The sequence below is a fragment of the Drosophila persimilis genome, unplaced genomic scaffold (assembly GCF_003286085.1).
Source record: "Drosophila persimilis strain 14011-0111.01,24,50 unplaced genomic scaffold, DperRS2 tig00000191-arrow-pilon, whole genome shotgun sequence".
Lineage (NCBI taxonomy): Eukaryota > Metazoa > Arthropoda > Insecta > Diptera > Drosophilidae > Drosophila > Drosophila persimilis.
In genome coordinates this window covers 11,110,560-11,130,530 of record NW_020825298.1, presented here as the reverse complement: position 1 = coordinate 11,130,530, position 19,971 = coordinate 11,110,560, and the positions used below count along the sequence as shown (strand labels likewise).

The following is a 19,971-nucleotide window of genomic DNA, read 5'->3' as shown; positions in this document are numbered from 1 at the left end:
AATGGCTTTGCATATAATGGAAATCATCAACGAGGAGTCCCCGTCTCCCCGTCCGTCCGCCCACCCATCCATCCATCTATCCATCTTCAGAAATACTCACTCTCGGCATCCGTGTACTCGCTACAGTGTTCCGGATTGTTGCGCAGACAGAGCTTGACGCGCACCGTCGGACTGTTTTCGTCCTCGAGGGCCAGCGTGTTCAGCCCCGAGTCGTCCTCATCCTCGCTGATGGTGTGCCCCAAGGCCCGACCGCCGCCAATGCGTCGTGTGCCCATCAGACGGTCGATGATCTTCTCCTTGTGCGTGGGGCCATTGCCCGAGAGCTGCAGGTTGTCCACAGTGTCGACCACTTCCCAGGCGGCCCGGGGTGTGTCCCCGTGCACCATGGTCTCCACGACGGCCACCAGGGACAGGCATGTGCCACCCACATCGATGCCCAGAGTGCGGGTGCTCGGCTCGTAGGTGACCTGCAGCGGAGGCGGAATCCGACTGACCTTGGTGGTCACCAGGATCTCATTGGAGTAGGGAGAGCCGCTCTTCGGGTTGAGTGCCTTCACCTTGAAGGCGTAGCTCTGGTGCTGATCCAGCGACGTGACCTTGCAGGGTATATCCCGCTGGCAGTCGACTTCCACCCAGTCCGAGTTGGAGTTCGCCAGCGTGGCACAGTCGGGTATCAGTTGCTCCTCCCGGGGCATGGCCACGCGTCGGTAGCTGACGAAGAACTTGGTCTTGCTCAGACCCCCGTCGAAGCCGGGATCCCAGCTGAGGGACACGTAGTTGTGGCCCACGTCCATGGCCCGCAGATTCGTGGGTTTCTCGGGCGGACCCTTCTGCTGCAGTCGGATGGGGGCACGTATGGTGTTCAGGCTGTTGGCCACGCGGCACGTGTACTCCCCGTAGTCCGAGTGGGTCAGCGAGTTGATCCTCAGCACAGAGGTGTAGATGTCGTTCTTATCGGAAGTGGTGCTTATTTCGTAGTGTCCCTCGGAGGACATGGTCAGGGGCGACTGATTGTTGCCGAAGAGCCACACGAACTCGGGCTTGGGATACGCCTGGACCTTGCACACAACCTCGGCCGTCTCCCTGATGTCGAAGGCCACCTTGTTGTACTGGTGCAGGACGATGGGTTCGTGCTCGATCCGCAGCTGCATCGAGGAGTTGGCCGAGTTCACTTCGTTCTGGTACAGACACGTGTACTGTCCCCGGTCTCCCGGCACCAGATCGTTGCCATTGGGTCGGGCCTTGCCCCGGAACTTCAACTGGCTCTGAACTGTGACCATGCCGTTCAAGCCCTGATCGGGATTCGTTTGCACTTCGTACAGATTCAGTTCGGGTATGATTTCCACGTCGTCCTTCAGCCACTTGACACTGGGGGCGGGCTTTCCCTTGGCACTGCACGTCACCGTGTAGTCCGTGTCGCCCACGCGGCGGGTCATGTGCTGCTGCAGCTTCGCGAGGAACTGCGGCGGTTGATGGATCTCCAGCACGATGGTGGCCATCATGCCGATGCCCAGCTCGTTCACGGCATGGCAATGGTACTTGCCCTCGTTCCCCAGATGCGCCTTCGGTATCGAGTACTGGGGTCCTTGCGCCAGGATCTTCTGGGTGCTCGAGAACTCCCCGTCCATGTCGCGGAACCAGCGATACTGGGGCACGGGCCAGCCCGGGGGATTGGCCGAGCAGGTGAGCGTCACGCCGTTGCCCACGTGGACCACTGGCTTGTTGGGCGTTATGTAGGCCTGTCCCGGACGATGGCGGACCAGCAGGGCCACCGTGGAGTTGCCAATCCGTTCGCTGCGCTCCTGTCCCTGGCTGTGCATGATGTTCACCGCGCGACAGATGTAGTTTCCCGCATGCTCCGCCCGCACAGAGGCCAGCGTGAGGATGTCCCCGTTGTAGCGGAAGTCGGGGGCCCCCTCCTTCAGCCACTCGATGGTCACGGGCGAGGGGTTCGAGGTCACGTTGCAGCGTATCGTCACCGTCTCGCCTTCTTCGGCCTCGCGCGTCTTCGACTCGATGACCACCGTGGGCGGGTACAGTATGTCCAGAATGAGCTCCTGCTCTCCGGTCTTGCCCAGTCCGTTGTCGGCGCTGCACGTGTACTTGCCGGCGTCCTGGACACTCACCCGGTGGATCGTGTGGACGAGGGAGGAGCTAATGAAGCGTCCGTTGCGTGTCCAGCGGACATTCGGCACTTTCGGCTTCGCATCGACGTTACACTCCAGTTTTGCAGTGCGGTCACGTTCCACGCGCAGTGGATTCTCGGGGCCGACCTCGACGCGGGGATAGTCTGTAAGGGAGAGGGAAAGAAAAGGCGAAAATTAGTCAAGGAAACAGAGCGGGAGTGAGAGAGGGAGACTGTGTGTCCTCGTAAATCAAAGCAGCCACACAATTCTCCTCTGCCCCAAAAAATGATGAAAATTAATAAACACGCAGCATTTTTCGGGGGCCAGCATAATCAGACGGCATCCGAGAAACTTCTAATTGAATTAGTCATCCCGAAAGGAGGATGCAAAAAGGAGCAGGAGCTGAAGGAGGTGCTGTACCTCTGGTCATGATTAGGGGCCATGCTTCGCATGGACGTTGTCTGATTAGACACGAAATTTGTCAATTATTAATTAAACTAATGAAGTGGTGCCCCCTGACCCCGTGTGCACCCTCTCCCTGAGTGAAAGAGAAAGTCATTAGCATTAGAGCCTTCAATCTCCTCAGGAAAAGAGAGGGGGAGGAGATGCTTTTGATAATTTGTAGTTGAAAGACCTTTTGGGTGGCGATTCATTGAACAGCTATCCCTGCTTTGGAGGTCAAATGAAGGAGTATCTTTCGGTGCTGAAGATATTGAAGAGTTAAGGAAGGAAAAAGTGTATTTAGGGTTATCTGCCATCCTAACTCCTACTCCAACTGAATGATATACTGATAAAAGATACAATCAGCCATTTCTAATGTATCTTATTATCTATTTTCTAAATAGAATCTTCCACATCTGATGGATTTCTTTAGATATGTAGACATTAGCAGTATATTCCTATAAGCGAAAGGACACATTCTTATAGAATGCCACGAAAAAGAGATACTATATGTAACTATGTATCCCTGCTGCTGCTGTAAACTATCTTCTAAGTCCCCAGAACTCTTTCAAACCATCTTTAATCACCTTCTTAGCTTTTTTCTAAGTACAATTTCCATCATCTCCAGTTGATAAACACATTAAATCGTGGAATCTTTCAAAGATAATCATTATACCCACACTTTGTGACATTTTCTTTGAGCCAAAAATGGGCCAAAGCACTCATTGCTCAATCAAGAATCATCCATATTAAAGATACTTCAAATTCAAGAGCACCTCAATCAAATAATTCCGACAGCAATTTGCATTTTTGCTGCCCCTGCACTTGCCACAAGAGCCCTATGGAAAAGGGCTTCAATTTTCGTTGGACTCTCGACTGCAAGTCATAGTCCGACATTAGTGGCCCTCTTATGCACCGCAAATGGCGTGAAATTATGACTCCACCTCCCTGACAACCACTTTGTAATTAACTGCCCCACGGATAAGTGTCGCCACAGCAGCCCCTTCCAGCCGGCGGGCCAGCGGCTGCCTAATGACTTTGCCCATAAGCCCTACCTCCCTCCCTCCGTCCGGCCCTCCGTGAGGCATTGACAGAAACGAGAGAAGCGCTGAAGAGCAAAGAGAACTTTAGTCTGCCGCAATCCCAAGAAACTGGAGCACAGCCCAGCACATCCCATCATCCATCGGACACTGCCACTCCACACTGGCTCCAAAGACCGACCCGACTCTGTCTTGCGCGGGCTGCCCGGCCCCATCATTTTCTACAGTGAGCAAATTATAGTAAATTGCGTGATTCTGGAACTGGAGGGGGAAAGGGGTCTGTCTTCCAGGTGTCTGCATCTGCTCGACTTGGACTTGGACTCTGGTTTTACCGCCAAGACTGAGACTGAGACTTCTTTTTCGTGTTTATGTGCGTGTAATTACATTTGATTGTGTCTTCTGCCTGGCCAGAACCCGGACCCGAGCCCGAACCCATTAAAGAATTGTTAGGAAAATCAACCTCAGAGAACGCGTTGCTTTTTGTTTCTGTTTCTGCTTTTTGTTTGCTTTAGTTGGAGGATTTCTGTGGCCCCGCTAAATGGCTTCAAATTGGCTTAATTGTCACTTTTGTGAACATGTTTTGCCCACAGAAAAAACCTCCATTATGCAGTGCACATTCCCCACACACATTTCACAGCCAAAAGCCATGCAACAAACAACAGAGCAGGCCGCACTGAGAGGCCGCAGCAGGCAGGCAGAAAAGTGACCTAAAAATAGGCCGCCTTTTCATTCGCCCGTTGATTACTTTAAAATGGACCTCCTCCGGGAGGGGTCCTACGGCTACGGCTACGGCTATAGAGACCAGAACTTCTTTCAGGCACAGTTCCGTTCCTTCAATTATTTCCCAAAACGCCGTGCCGCGCCTTGCCGCTCCTTGCCTTCGTGTTCATAAATAATCAAAGACTTTGGGGGGTTGGCAAAGCACTGGAAAAAGAAACAATTTTATGCGTGTTTTGCATATAAATTTTTCTTGGTTTTTTGCGGACATTGGTCGACCCCCCGCTCCTTAAATTATGTACGCAAATAATTGAATTAGTTTACAGAGTACCCCACACCAAAAAAACACAAAAAAAGCGTTGGAAAATCGTGTTAGAAATATTTTTCCAATCAATTGCCAGGTTCTCGCTCCTCCTTCAATCTCTAAAAGATCTCCTTCTCTTTCCTTCCAAAAATTATTATTTTTTTCCTTCAATAAGTTCTGTTCTCTCTTGCCTTTTCGGTAAGTACTCCTGGATGTGCCCCGAGCCATTCATTCACTTGGAAAATACTATTAACAAACACAAAGAGACCTTCGAAAAGGGAGAAAAAGGGAGGCTATATTTTTTGCAGAGGCCCGAACCTTTCTCCTGCGCCTCACTTCTTACAGTTTAGGCATCCCTCCGCCCCGCACAATTTAGAGTCCAAGACCCGATATCCCTCACAAGAACCTTTGCCCCCCTCACAATTTCCACTCCAGCAAAGAAAGCGGAAAAAATACCGAGTAAAAACATTAAAAAATTTAGTTTAGATCTGGAAATGTGAAACAATTTATTATACGACTAAATCCACACCAGAAATGAAGAAAAACGAGTGCTAATTAAATTTAATTTTCAATTTGCACTTCTCTTAACTCAATTTTCCAACAGGAAAAAGGTGTTCAAGCGCAAGCCGAGGCTTTAGATACTCTATCGGAAGCGAGGTCGAATGGCAGCTAGTAGCTATAGAGGATATATCAATCGATCCAATGATTAAAGAGGATATACTAGAAGACCTAAGTATTTCCAAATTTTAATGGAATTATCTCTAGGAGCATAGAATATATTTAAAAAATAAATTTCAACTATTTCTATAATATAGATAAAGGTAAATATATGAAGGTACCATGCGGACTGTTCCGTCTTCATAAAAAGAAGGCTGTTTTCCTTAAGAAATCTTTGGAACAGAAGTACGAACCATAAATATATAGTTTTGACCGAGAATCTATATGTTTTTCAGCTCAAAAAATGCTCTTTAATCTTTAGAAACCTTTGGAACAGAGTCACCGACCACGACCTAAGGATATTCCCTCTATAAAACCAAGACTATTCTTCCAACATCAAACATTTTCTTTCTAAAAGTCGAAGAGCATAAGAATCCTCTCTTTTCTGGTAGATCTCCATAAAAATCTCCATGCCCTTTGAAAGAGTATAAAAAGGTGACAAAAATCTAATGCAATTAGCGGGGTATCTCTTTCGTATCTTTTGCTCCTTAAGCAGCAATTAGTTTTGGACCCTAATTTCATCTGAGGATTTCATTAGAGGATTTTCCCCTCACGATTAATTTCCGCAGCAGGTGGGACGGACTTTAAGCCGAAAGCAAAGGAAGTGTAACTACCAGCAACGAGCAATAAAATTAGCAAACAGCAGAGAGTTAATATTAATTTAAATTTTAATTGCAAGAAGAAAAAAAGACCCACCAAAAAAGAGCGAAGGAAACCGAGGGGGGGAGAAAAAAGGGAATCCTAGAATTTGCGGAGAGAAAGAGTGCAGAGGCAAAAAATCCATTAAAAATAATCGACAGAGCTTTAACTCCACGTCAATGGCCATTGCTTAACTTGGCCAAATCCAATTTGGATGTGTGTGTGTGGCAGAGAGGCGGAGGGAGGCACGTGCTTGAGGCCACAGGCCACAGAAAGCCACAGCCAAAAGGAGGCAACAAGGCAGAAGCAAAAGCGATTTGATATGGCCAACAAGCGGGCGCACAAACCCAAAACGCAAACCGAGGAAACAGGCCCCTCCGTCCCCTCCCCCCCTCATTCTCTCACGCGAAAATTGGCAAAGGGCAGAAAACATTTTCGGGCCCCTTCGCCTCTCCCGCTCCCAGAAAAGATAAATGATAAGGCGAATAAGCCACACGATTGGCAGAGCCCAAGGCTAGGACTCCACCGCCCGGGCCGCCGTGCCTCTTCCCCTCATTTGTAACTAATGAATGTTAAACTTTAAAGAAGAAACAACCAATAAATTACCGGACTTTAATTTGAGGAAAAGTATCTTCGAAAGTACAGGGCCAGAGCCGGATCTCCTCCTGGTATCTCCTCCTCTATATCTTTGTATCTGTGCGAGAGTTTTGTGTGTGGCATCTTCCGAGTTGATGTTGCCATGATTTTCATCATCTACTAAATGTTTTTCTTTGGCCTTTCAAGTTTTTCCCGTTTCCAAGCTGCTGCCACCAGATGGTTTGCTTTTGTAACTTGTTAGTTTTCCTTAGTGGCCCTTACAGAGCGCAGACAAGAGTTCCTATAGATACAGATATGTCCAGCAGAGACATACATGGATATAGATACTCATACTCGTGGCCTGGCCATGGGCTGCCTGCCTGCCTGCCTGTATGTTCCCTGTCTTGTTTTGCTATTAAGTTAAGAATTTTTATAGCATTTAGTTGGAAAAGCTCAACATATTTCCACTCCAGAACTCCAGAACCTCCGTCGACATCTTCCATCCTCCTGTCATCTCAAGAGTGCGGTGGGGTGGGTTGGGGTGGTGTGGAGTGGAGAGGAGTGGGGGATACGTACGCATAACTCGTGCCTGCTGTCAGCGCATTTGAGCTATGAGCTCTGTGTGGTTTCTAGCTCTGGCTTTTTATTAGTTTCTTGTTTGGTTTCCCCCTGCCCGCCCTTACATGTCTCTCGATGTGCGGCTGAAAGTGGTTTTCGGACCAGAGACCATACCCACACACACACTCACCAAACAGGCACACACATTTCTGGCTAACTAGTTACTAAATTGAGCGCATAAACTAAAACAACTGCGGCCCCACCACAGAGGACGGAGGAAAACCAACAAAGACAAGAGACCAGAGACCAGAGACCAGACCAGAGCAGAGACCATCGACCAGACCCAAAAGGAAACTGGCTGGTAACTGCTCATAAATTACAGGAAGACACTAGTCAGAGGAGGAGGGGGGGGCTTCGGTTCCGATGGGACAGTATTTAGCAATCACATTAAGTCCAAGAAAGAACAAGAAAATCGTTTAATCGAACACCAGAAAACCAGTTGGAGACTCAAGTACGCGAGAGAAGCGAAAGATACTCGGAAAAAAGACGCGCTACAAGATACAAGTTGTAGTTAATGCCAGCAAAAAAAGATACTTTTAAGAATACACTTGCGTATCTATAAATGATCAACGTTTGGACTTAATGGATGGCAGAAAAAGGTACAAGAAATGTGTTCCAGGAAAAGGGGAATTAAATGAGCAAGAAAACTAAAGGAAAATGTATGCTAAAGAATGTATCTTAACGTTTGACTGATACTGAAGGACTGTACTTGTTGGAAATCAACAAAGATGTTCTGCAAAGATGCTTAAGATCTAAAGGAATGATCTAATATCATACAAGAGTGGGAATATAAAGGAAAAGATTAACAAAAACCCATCAAAAGATACAGTTTGTACCAATAGAAATGTATTTCAACATATCTTAGATCTATGAGAGCTCCTAACATGTGGAATTAAAGTAAAAGATACTCTAATGTAGTACATAAACACTGAAAGATACTTTTCAAATTAAAAAGGAATTATTAGGTATACAATGTAGCACTCAAACATTAAAAGATACTTTTAAAATGCAATAAGTAATGCCAGTCCATAAAAAAGATACGTTGAAATGGTAAAGATACTTCAAAGATACTTTTGAAAAGATACCCAAATTGAAAAATACTTTTTAAAAGCAATAAATATTATATATTTCAAAACCAGAAGAAAGATACACAAAAACTGTAGCGCAAGATTGAAAGATACTTTGTCTAAATTGTATCTATTAGTGTATATACCATACAAAGATATACAACAAGTGTATACCATAAACACACATAATAATTATATTTAATTTTTAGAAGAAATCAAATTGCATGTGCAAAAGTAAAGATACTTTGGACTAAAATTATATCTATAAATTTTATGCACCAAATAATCTATTTCAAAGCAAATAATTAACGCTGCAAATTTTAGAAGATCTGCAAAAATACGCAATTCTTGAAAGATTCTTTTGGTACACATTCTCCAAAAGTATCTTCAAAAGAGCTACTAGATGTTATCGTACAACCGAATCTGTACGTGCCTAAATACAAATCCATCAAACACAAACAGAGCATCATCTGGAAAACGCGCCATAAAAAAATACACTTCCATGAGTGCTCCTCCACTTGAAAGCGATCACGAGCTGTGGGATCAAAGCCAGGCAAAGCAAAGCAAAAAAGATATAAAGATACGAGACCATATATTTTCCAGGCAACAAATGTTTAAGACTTTTTTTTTGTTGTTTCAGGTTTCTGTGTCACTTTTCTATGGCACAAATCCCTGGAAAAACCATCTCCTCCATCTCTCGACTGGGAAAAGGCAAATGAAATGTGCAAAAAGCTTTTAAAAAACCAAAAGCAATAAGAGACCAAAACCAAACTGATAAACGGACAAATGTTTATTGTACTAAAATTTTTATTGGCCGCACACATACACATAGGCACACGCCGCACATATGCAGATACAAAGATATACACTCATACAGGCACTGGTGGATACATGTGTGTACAGCATGCGTTGAGGACAATGGTTTTTGGGCCATAAAATGAAATCAAATTGTGCCGACCAAAGCAAATGTTTGGTCAAAAAAACAGCAACAAGACAACATAAATGATAAAAAGACTAAAGCAACGTTTTCGTCGAGGCACAAGCCACTGAAACGAACAGATACTCTACTAGTCGCAACGATAGATGGCTTTAGATATAGGATGTAGTCGCACGATCTCCATGAACTACTTAGAAACATTTCTAAAAAACCTTTTTTTGTGGAGTTTAGTTGAAAAGACATTGAAAAGATACAAGTTTTTCTTCCAAGGAATGATTTTTGAGTCGAATTTTCCTATCATAACTATACCTATTATATATTCTTTCAAATGAAGTAAATGTATCCAGAATAATGTAAGATTTTTCCCATAACAAATAAGATACTATTGCAAAACCCTTTCCCTGAATCATAGTACCCTCTCTTCAGGGTAGAATTATATTCGTAAAACAAAGGAATAAAGAGAAAAAATCAAGTAAAGATTTAATAAAATATTGCCTCGTATATGAAGCATGATTTTTATGGATCTCCTGCTGCTGATGCCACTGCTGCTGCTGCTGCTGTTTGCCTGAAAACATATTGATAAACTACAGAAGACTCTGTGGACTCTGTGTGGACTCTGTGTGCTGCAAATGAACGTGTAAACAAACAGATGTATCTGTGCATCTGCCAGATACAAATGAACAAACACAACATAATTGGAAGGCAGAGCTCCTTCCCCCTGGGGGCACCACACACCCATTCCGATTCCCATTCCCCATTCCCCGATTCCTCGATTCCCCCCACCGCTTTCTCTGTCCAGTTTTCAGTTTATTTTTATGGCACACACAATTTGTGGCAAATCAATGAAAAACTTTTCCCCTTCCCTCCCTTCTACGAAAACTAATTTTATGGGCTTCCACATGTTCCAGACATAAACAATTTCCACCAAAAAATTCTCCATTTCTCACTCTATACAACACCTCTCTCTCACTCTTTCTCCCTCTCTAAAGCAGCCTGCTGCAATCAAAGCTGCCCCAAAATTAATTTAAAAGGCAGAAACAGCAGCACAAAGTTTTTCTCGCTATTTAAACAACACAAATTTTTGTAAATTGTCTAGTTCGGAATTTTAATGGGAACACAACAACAACAACAGCAACAACAAGAACAGAGAGGAACTCCGGGAAATGGGAAATGGGTCTGGTGTCTTTTTTTGTTGGTGGAAACGGGAGCTACTTTAAATAGGCAGCAAAATTATTGACAAAGTTTTTTGCTCCCCACATGGAGATTTAGGAGGAGGAAAACTGGTAGGCAAAGTGGGAGGAGGGGGCTTGGGGGCAGAACTGGAATGATGGGCGAAGAGAAGATCTAGGGAAAACTCTGTTCGGTTGATGATGCGAGAAGAGAGAGAGAGGCCACAAACGATGTCATTAGTGTTGGCATTTGCTTTTCTTGCTGCCGATTCTAATTCTACCCCCGCCCCCTCCCCCCACCCATAGCCTTTTCCCTTTATTTGCACAGTAGCAGATGCGGCAGAAGGAGAGCCAGAAGCAGAGCCAGAGATGGGGCAGAAGAAGAGCCAGAGATGTGGCAGAAGGAGAGCCAGAGATGGGGCAGAAGGAGAGCCAGAAATATGCCAGAGATGTGGCAGGAAAACTGGTACTACCATAGACAAAACAACAACAAAAAAGTAACAGAAAACTTTTGCTTTTTATTTATTTACTTGACGCGCAACAAAAAAGAAGAGAAACAGAAGTGGAAGTGGAAGCAAACAAAAGTTCTGTATAGGCTGGTAGCCAAAATTTAGAGACTCCATGGGGAGTTTTCAGGGATCTAAGGGATCCTACAGATACCCTTACAGGCAGGAGACTCAAAAAAATTAAATTTTGGGGAAAAAGTAGACTTCAAAAAGTTTAATAAATAAATAATGGTTTTTTGTTTTTGATTTTTGGAAATACTTCAATCAATTGTTGAATTATTGCTATCATTGGTCTTTGATATTGGTCATCATTCATTCATTCATTCAATCAAAGCCAAGAAATCTTGAGATAATTCTATTATTTTTTCCGTAGGGTGCATGGAAAAGATTCATAGAAAGGATTCCTTTCTCGGGGAAGACACGAACCATCTGAAAGCCCTTTAGGCCCTTTTCTAGCCTTCTGGTTAGAGTATACAATTAAATAGGCCAAGTGATTTGCACAACCCGTGGAAATGTATGAAAAAAGAGGCCAAACACACACTTTTCCTCTCGCAGATACACACACACACACAGACACAGATAGGCATGCAAATACACCAGACACACAGATACAGATACACATAGAAATACACCAGACACACAGATACAGATACAGATGCACGTAAAACGTAGAGCAAATTTTTGAATGGCGTAATTTTCCCCTTAAAACTTGGAAAATAGGAAAAACGTTGAAGATGATGATGATGATTATGGTGGCAACATTGAGAGGAGCAGCAACTGCTGAACCGTTGAGCAATTGCAGTCGACTGCTGCTTTGTTTAACTTTCCCCCAAAAAAGAAAGAGAGAGAGAGAGGAGTCACCTCTTGCCCCGCCTAAAATTAGGCGCAGAAGAAAAAGAATTACTTGCAAAAATAAATAAAGCAAATAAAAGGAAAAGTTTTCCAGCTCCCCCAGAAAGCAGCAGCAGCACGTTCTGCAGGTTGGGGAGTAGGGGCGGGGGGTAGCCCCCATTCTAGCGATAACCTTGCCCCATAATAAACTCAATTCTGCCACACTTTGAGGGGCAGCAGTAGAACTTGCAGCTGCGTCTGGGCGTGGGGCAGTGGGGCCGTGGGGGCCTGGGTTTTTTTGGTGACCAGAAGTGCCATTGTCTTGGCGACTGGCGACCGGCCCCTCGCCGTCTTTTGACCTAAATAATTAAATTCATTTGGGGAAGCAGGCGCCAGGACCCCGGAAAAAGGCAGAACACAAAATACAGAACCCAAAGGGAAGGCTAGGCTCTTTGGGGAGAGAGCGAAGATTGAGATACTCTTAGAGGTATGAAATATAATGATCCAATTTACTGCCTGTACCATAGGGAACGGTCTGTGCAGAGTTTCAGCCTCCAAAAGTACAGTATTACTTTTTTTGAGCGTCATGGAGCAGTGCCCCTCGGTTTGGTGTCCCAGCTGCCTCATCTCTGTTCAAAATCCCAATACCCCAGAGACCCAACAGAGTATCTTTAAAAAACTTTCCTTTTAGCAGACTTAATGGTGTCCTTGGCTCCAGGAAGATGGTCCTGCTGTAACAGCTGCTCCTCTCTCTGTCTCTCTCTCTCTCTGTCTCTCTCTCTCTCTGTCGTTGGGAAATGCATTTCATTTCATTTAATTTTATGTTAAATTAATTTGCTGCTGCTCCTTCTGTTGCTGCAACAGTGGGGGGGCATCCAAGAAGACTTGCACTTTTATGCAGATTTCCATTGCTTTTGTAAATATTTAGTTAATTTTCAAGAGATTTCCCACTTCGTTCTCGTTTTCGTCGTTTTGGGGGGGGGGGATGTCTCTTGGCCAGAAATTGCGTTTAGGCGGAAAGAGAGAGACAGAGAGATAGCCGTACAAATGTATCTGTATCTGTATCTGCAGCTGCTGTTGCTGTTTCCTGCTGCTTCCTGCTGCCAGTCTCACTTTTAGTTTAATTTCCCTGAAAGGTGTCTCGAAATAGTTACACAAATTGCTTTGACTTTGCATTTTTATTCAGTCGAGACGACAAAAGATAGGGCAAAAGTTTTTTAGTAGAGAAATGCAGCAGATTCAGAGATGCAGATACAAGATACTGTTGTCGCTGTCCCGAATTTTCGCTGGATGTGAAATATGGTTGTTTTTCTTTTCGCGGTTCTTATTGCAATTCATGAATTGTATCTGTTAGATTGTAATATCTTAAGGATAGTGAAATTAATTTGAAAAGCTTTTTTCTTATCTAAAAATGTTCCTAAAACTTTAATTCTTTTAATTTCTTGACCACAAAAACCCCTCCTCTCTATCCCTTATAGTGCGTGGCGTTTCGTTGGGTTTTTTAGCAGATTTTTTCTTCATTTATTTCTGGGTTTCAGTTGTGTCATGATTGCACGCAGCGGTGGCAGTGGCAGTGGCAGTGCCAGCTGCTGTTGCATAACTCAGGGCGCTTCATCATCGTTTGGCAATGGGGCAAGAAGCTAACCCTCGGGGAGCGACACACAGTGGCAACAAAAACACATTCGAATGCTGCTGTTGCTCTAGCAGTGGTAGTGTGGCATCGCAGGATTCTGTGCCACAGTTCTACAGTGTTTTTGTTATGGCAGCCCAGCGGCTAAAGCCGGCGCTGCTGCTGTTGCCACTGCCGCTGCTGCATTTTGGTTGCCCCCAAGCGGCGTCAGCTGCTGCTTCAAGCTCCAACTCGAACTCCAACTCCCGCTGCTGCTGCTGGTCCATCTCCCGATACTCCACGGCCACACTCCGGTCTATGGTTCTCGCCCCTTGCTCCTGCTGCTGCTATTTGTTGTTGCAAGTCAAGTAGAAGCTGCACTAACTGTAAACAATGCAAACGGCCGAAGCCCCCAGCCCCCGGCCAACAACAACAAAAACCCTACCTTCCAGCCCCAGCCCCAGCCCCAGCAGCCGCAACCACACCCCGCGCCCCCTCCACAGGCAGGAGAGCAGCCGAAGGCAGCAAGCACCAGGCACCAGGCAGCAGGCGAAATGTAAATACAATTTTTAAATTAACTCCCGGCAATGCCACGTGCGCTTCTCCAGCTCCAGCTTCGGTTCTTTCATTCTCTCTTTTTGTTTGGATACCCTGTAGCAGGAAAGATATGCGGAGAGCGTGGTATGAGTGGAGATGTATCCCACAGATTGAGGAAAGCAGAAGCCTTGATTTTGTACGGATACGATCCTTAGATCTTTATTTATACATGCATCAGAAAATGATCCCATAGATGGTCGTAAAGATCTGTTTCAGACGCCTTTCTATGTATCTCTTTCTATAAAAAGCATCTTGAAAGCTATCTTTATTGTTGAAAGTATCTTTGAAACAGTAAAATATTTATCCATCTTCTTCTACGCAGAAGATCATTTCTCTTCTACAACAAAACTTGTGGTGTCCATAATTTTATAAATATTTGAATAATAAATGGTGGTGCTATAAACAACACCAATGTCCATATATCCACCAAAACTCATTATAATCTAAGATACATTACAGCCAAAGATACGAAAAATATGAGAGATTTATATGGAAAAGAGACTATAACTTAAAGATTTCTTTGCCTCCAAAAACTAGGAGGTATCTTTAAGTCCTACTACTCCTACCTTCAGCCATCCCCTCACTCTCCCTTAAGTGTTTCAAATATCAATTTATTTCCAGGGTATTTCTGTAGTCCGAATCCTCTGCCATTCATATTCCCTTTCATTCTCTTTTCATTCAGTTTCTGTTACTGTTTCAGTTGCATTTTCAGTGTGTGTATGTGGCCTTCTCCTGCCTGTTCCTCCGCAGGAGGCATGCGGGGAAAACCATCTGCCATTTGCTGCAGGAAATGTATCTACATATGTAACGTGCAATATTCAAGATTCTTCTTGTTCATATTGCCGGCAGTTCAAGTTCCAGTTCCAGTACCAGTACCAGAACGTACTGCCCGCACGAAGTACTTTCTGTAGTTGCTTTTTTTTTCTCGGGCCACCGATACCCCCCATGTGTTGTAGTTTTTCCGTGTAGTTTTCTTTGTTTTGTGTACTTTTATTTGTTGTTTCGGTTGGCATTTTAGCTTTTGTAACTTGTTCCATTTGTTCAGCACTTTGCGTAGTTTTTCTTCTTCTTTTTTTTTCTTTTTTGCATCTTTCATGGGTTTTCTTATTTTTTTCTCCTCTTTCTTGCGGTTTTTCTCTGCTTTTGTTCGCCCTTTTCCAGCACTGACTTCCGATTCCTCTCCCTTTTCCCAGGATCCCCCCCGCCCCCACCATATCATCATCATCAGCAGGGCCTGAAGTGAGTGTGAGTTTATTCGATAGTTTTCTGCGCTTTCAGCATTTCCTTATTCCGTTCTGCCACATTTACGGACTTTATTTGCTTGCAGATTTTTCATACTTTCATACACTTCATACACCCCCGCGTTTGTCCCTCTCCCTCTCCCTCTCTTTCTATGCCACTTCTTCCATCTCTTTCTTTGGTTGGTTCTTATATCGCGACCGCACTCTTTTGCCTGTCAATTGCCTTGCACTTCTACATACTAACTTAGTCGGGGTATTATCCAATGGTTTATTGGGTTATCTTGGGGCTTAGTTTCGCAGAGGAGTCGCAGTTGCAGTTGCAGTTGCAGCTGCAGTCTGCCAGTGGCTTTCTATAAAAGATAATAATGATTTATGACCCTTGAACTACAAGGGAATACTCAAAGGATGCGACAAGAGAAATGTGAGAGTGCAAACTCCTGTGGAATATAAAGGAAAATATCTATTTGTTGGTGGAAAGTTCCTTATAAAATACTCCTAATAAATATACATATTATCCATCCATGAATAGCTCCATGGGAAGGTCCAGAACTTCACAGATACATTCCTGAGCAGATATTTCTGCGCTTGATGACTCTCAAAAAATTATTTATTCAAGGAAGATATATATTCTTCGAATACGAATATTTTCGGTTGAAAAACACATCAAATTGTATCCCTTCTCTTATATAAAATACCCACAAATATCTCTCTTTTTTTCCTCAGAGGATAGATCAAAATCTACCAAAAGTTCCCCTCCAAAGAGTATCCAAAATTCCACTTGCATCTCGCATTGTTTCCATCTCTAAATTTCTATGTTTTTGTGCCCCCAGCAACATGTGTGTGTCCCAAAAACGTTTACAGCTCCAAAATGTTATGCTTTTCAGCAGCAGCAGCAGCAGCAGCTGCCCCACACAAATTCCCCACTGCTGAAACTGTGGCAACTGTTTTCGAGACCTAATAAATTTACATGTAGACATTGATATGTCTGTAAACATTTTGCACGCTTTTCCCGGCAGCAGTTTTTCCCCATTTATGGCTGTTGTTCTAAAACTAGAATATTGTCTGATATTTGATAATTTGCAGAATAAAATAAAGAATTTCCCCGCCAGTATTTCCCACAAATTAGTTTAACAGAAACACGAAAAATGTGTTCTAAAAATAAAAACAACAACTTTTAATTATCCGAATTGTAATTAAAACGTATTTCATGGGAAAATTCCTTGCGGGCAAAAAACCACAAAACAATCCATATTTTTGGTCAAGTTCTACGAATTTCATTTACACGAAATTCCCACAGAATAAAATCCGAAAAATAAAGACAAGACCGAAGGGCAGGTCAGTTTTAGGCCAAAATGCACATGCAATTGATGGAATCAACTTTCGTGGTGGAGTCTCTGGGTTTTCCATGTATTCAAAGGGGATCGGGTGGGGGTTACAAAAAAAAAAATAGACCCCACACAAACAACTGCAACAATTGTTTGGGGAAACAGTCAGTAGTCAGCAGAGTGGAGTTTTCCCTGCATAGTTTTCATTTTCAATTGGAAACGGAAATCCTCTGATTTAGTTTGTTGCACATTTTTTTTTTTACGGCAGAAAAGTTTTTCCCTGTCGGTTTCAATCCTTTAGATGTGTGGTTATGGCTTAGAAAGGTTTAAAAGGGGGGTTTTACATGAGGAATAGAGGTTATATGAGAACACTATGGCTTAGAGAGAAAGAGTACTGTACAAATTTCTAGATCCTCTCTACCTTGCAGGGATTTCTCATACTGGAGTTTACAATTTTTTAATGTATTTATTTTACGGACTGACTTATGGGTATATTTTGTTCGGTAAATTCTATAATATTTTGGGGGTTACTGTAGCTCTTCTGCATTCGTGTTTTATTACAATTTATTTTCCAAGGATTCCTTATTTTCGGACTCTTCTAAACTACTTTTTTTCGCAGTCTTGGTACTCCTCCAATATTCCAACATCTCTCAAATGTCCTCCGATATTTTGTTTGCTATATTTTTGTGTCTTTCCTTTTCTCATTTTGTTTTATATCAAATTTTAGTATATTTTTCTGCCACCTCTGCAGAAAGTCACTTCTTTTTCCTGCACTTCTCTCGCACTAAACTGATTTCTGTCGCTTCTACCGAAAACCGAAATCAACTTTGGCTCTGACCGAAAATGCAATAATGAACATATCTGAGTGGCAGTCAAGTGTGGTGCACAGGACGAAGAGCGACGAACGACAACCAAATGACGCCACATTCCATTCCAGTGCAGAGCGGAAACAGATTCATGCATCCCAAAAGCATCTACACTCCCGACGAAGGGAGGGGGACAAGAGCCGCCTGCTCGTACAGTGAAATGAGTTGTACATAATGCTTGTCGTTGTCCCTTTGAATGAGTGTCCTGTGCATGATATGGGGGACATGGGGTGGCCGAGAGGAGAGAGAATGAATGTGGCAGGGGATGCACTTTGGAGGAGGCTGTTTCCCCCTCAACCATGTATGGGGGTAGGTCTCTCAGGAATGCTGGTATTTTCATTGCGTGTTTTGTACACACATCGGCATAAGTATTTTGACAAAAATTATGCACAACATATTCGGTTGTAACTTCTTATTTTTTCAAAGTAGAAACTATATTTATTTATCGTAGATAGGTATTATATTAAGCTATTAACAATATGTAAAAAAAGTATGATAAGTGGGTTTATTGTGAAATGAAAATTAATTATTCCCAAACAGACGGTGGCATAAGTATTTTGACATTTTATAAAATGTAAAAAAAAAAAAAAAACTAATGGAACGAACTAACTTTATATGATGAATCAGTAAAATATATATCCTCCCTTTGCCTCTATCACCTTTTGCAGACGTCTCGGAACTGACTCTACTAAGCTGTGGATATAAGCCAGCAGAATTTCTCTCCAGAGTGATTTCACCTCTCAGATTATATTCTTACGGTTCCTTGTCAAATTTGGAGTCCGGTTTCTTTTTATATAAGACCAGAGATTCTCGATAATGTTTAAGTCTTTGCTCTGGGGCGGCTAGTCCAAAGTATTAACCCCAATGTCCTTCAAGAATTGGGTAACGACTTTAGCTTTATGACACGGGGTATTGTCCTGTTTAAAGGTAAAGGACTCCCCAATAAAATTATCTCCAGAGGAGAAAACGTGAATGTTTAGCACTTCCAAATATTTGTCTTTATTCATGCTACCATCAACAGGAACTAAATTTCGCGAGCCGTTGTAGGCGACGTATCCATACAACATTATGGTCCCACCTCCATGGATCGATCTTACACATATAGGTGCCACTTTTTTGCGATGTTCTTTTAGGTTTCTTACGAAAACAATTTTTTTTGAGCCGTGAAACTGAAAAGCACTGGCATCGCTCCATAAAAAATTTTTCCAAAATTAAAATTATTTGCCGATTAATTTTTTGGCAAACTCAAGGCGCTTTAAATTATTGCGCTGTGTTATTTGCACTATAGCTCTGGTAATATATGTTAAAAAATCAGTTTCCTTAAGACCTCTACGTATTGTCCGTTCGCTGACATCAAAATTTCCTGTTTCCTTCAAGTCATTGGCAACCGATCGAGGAGTTTTCAAGACATCCTGCTTAAATTGCCGCAAACTAAAAGTGTCTACCTTGGCAGTTTTCTTTCGTGGTCTGCCACAACGTGTAGCGTTTTTAGCAGTGTTGGTTTTTTTAAATTTGTTTTTTTATAGCAGTTTGTCTGACGTGAAATATACTATAATCTACTGATATTTTGCACTGAAATACCAGAGTTGAACTTCACTATTATTTCATTTTTAAGAGATTCACTGAATTCCTTTCGGTTACTCATATTTCACAAATTATTGAACGAAAACAATTTTTATCAGCATTTACAATCTCTAAACTGAGATAATCCGTAATAATGGTTTCGCTTTCTATCAACAGCAGATCAATGCAAATTAATTGAAGTTTTGACAAAATACTTTTGTCCAGCCAAGATCAGATTACGAATGAGAATAAGAAGCATATTAACAAAACGCAAAATGCAACTACGAAGATAATTTGCAATATACTTTATGCATTCATGTAGTTAGCGGTAAATCAGATAAGAGAGCTGTAACACGTAGCAATTCGTCAAAATTCAACGCTAAACGTTGCGTAGAGCTTTGTCAAAATACTTATGCCGACGTGTGTAGATGCTCTACAGTATACTCTTATGATTGCGATAACCCTGCAGAGTACAGGGGATGATCTGCAATGTAGGGAGGTAGGCACTCAGATCAGAAGAATGCTCTTCCTGAATGATATGCGGGTATTGAATGAAGCAGGTTCTCTCTTTGAATATGTCAGGGTATGCCTACAGATATAGGGTATAACACGATACGAATTCTACCCCTAATCCCATCCTTTTCTGGGTTGCTTGCAACAATTTGCAAGCTGATCATTTTGACAGACTGTTTCGATTCGTTTCGTTTCGTTCGAGTGCTCTGGTTCGCCCCACAATTCATTAGGCAGTCAGTGGAAAAATATTTGGATTCGTGCTGCTGCAGCTGCAGCTGCAGTGGCTGTAAAAATTCCATGGCTACCTCTTCCTTTTTGGGGGCGAAAAAGTCAAATTTTGGCACTCCAAAAATTTTTGTAAATACGAAAAATGTGTGCAATGTGCGGCTTGTGCAAATTTGCACACATTGCGCAAATTGCATTGCATTCAGCAACTCACAGAGAGGGAGAGAGGGGGAGAGGGAGACCGGGAGAGAAAGAGATAGGGAGTACTGGAGGGAGACTGGTTGAGAGACAGTCGCTCCTCTGCTTCTGCTCTGCCGCTGCTACAAACAAAAGTCAAACAAATG

General features: G+C 43.2%; 1 protein-coding gene across 2 annotated transcripts in view; it reads right to left on the bottom strand.

Annotated features, from left to right (window-relative positions):
* LOC6589277 (titin) overlaps positions 1 to 19,971 on the bottom strand; it is a 121,476-nt gene that overhangs the window by 19,821 nt on the left and 81,684 nt on the right. For both annotated transcript variants that reach the window (XM_026989190.1, XM_026989189.1), the window contains exon 5: positions 101 to 2,290. In XM_026989190.1, the coding sequence (XP_026844991.1) occupies positions 101 to 2,290 (2,190 nt within the window). The remainder of the gene's footprint in view (positions 1 to 100; positions 2,291 to 19,971) is intronic.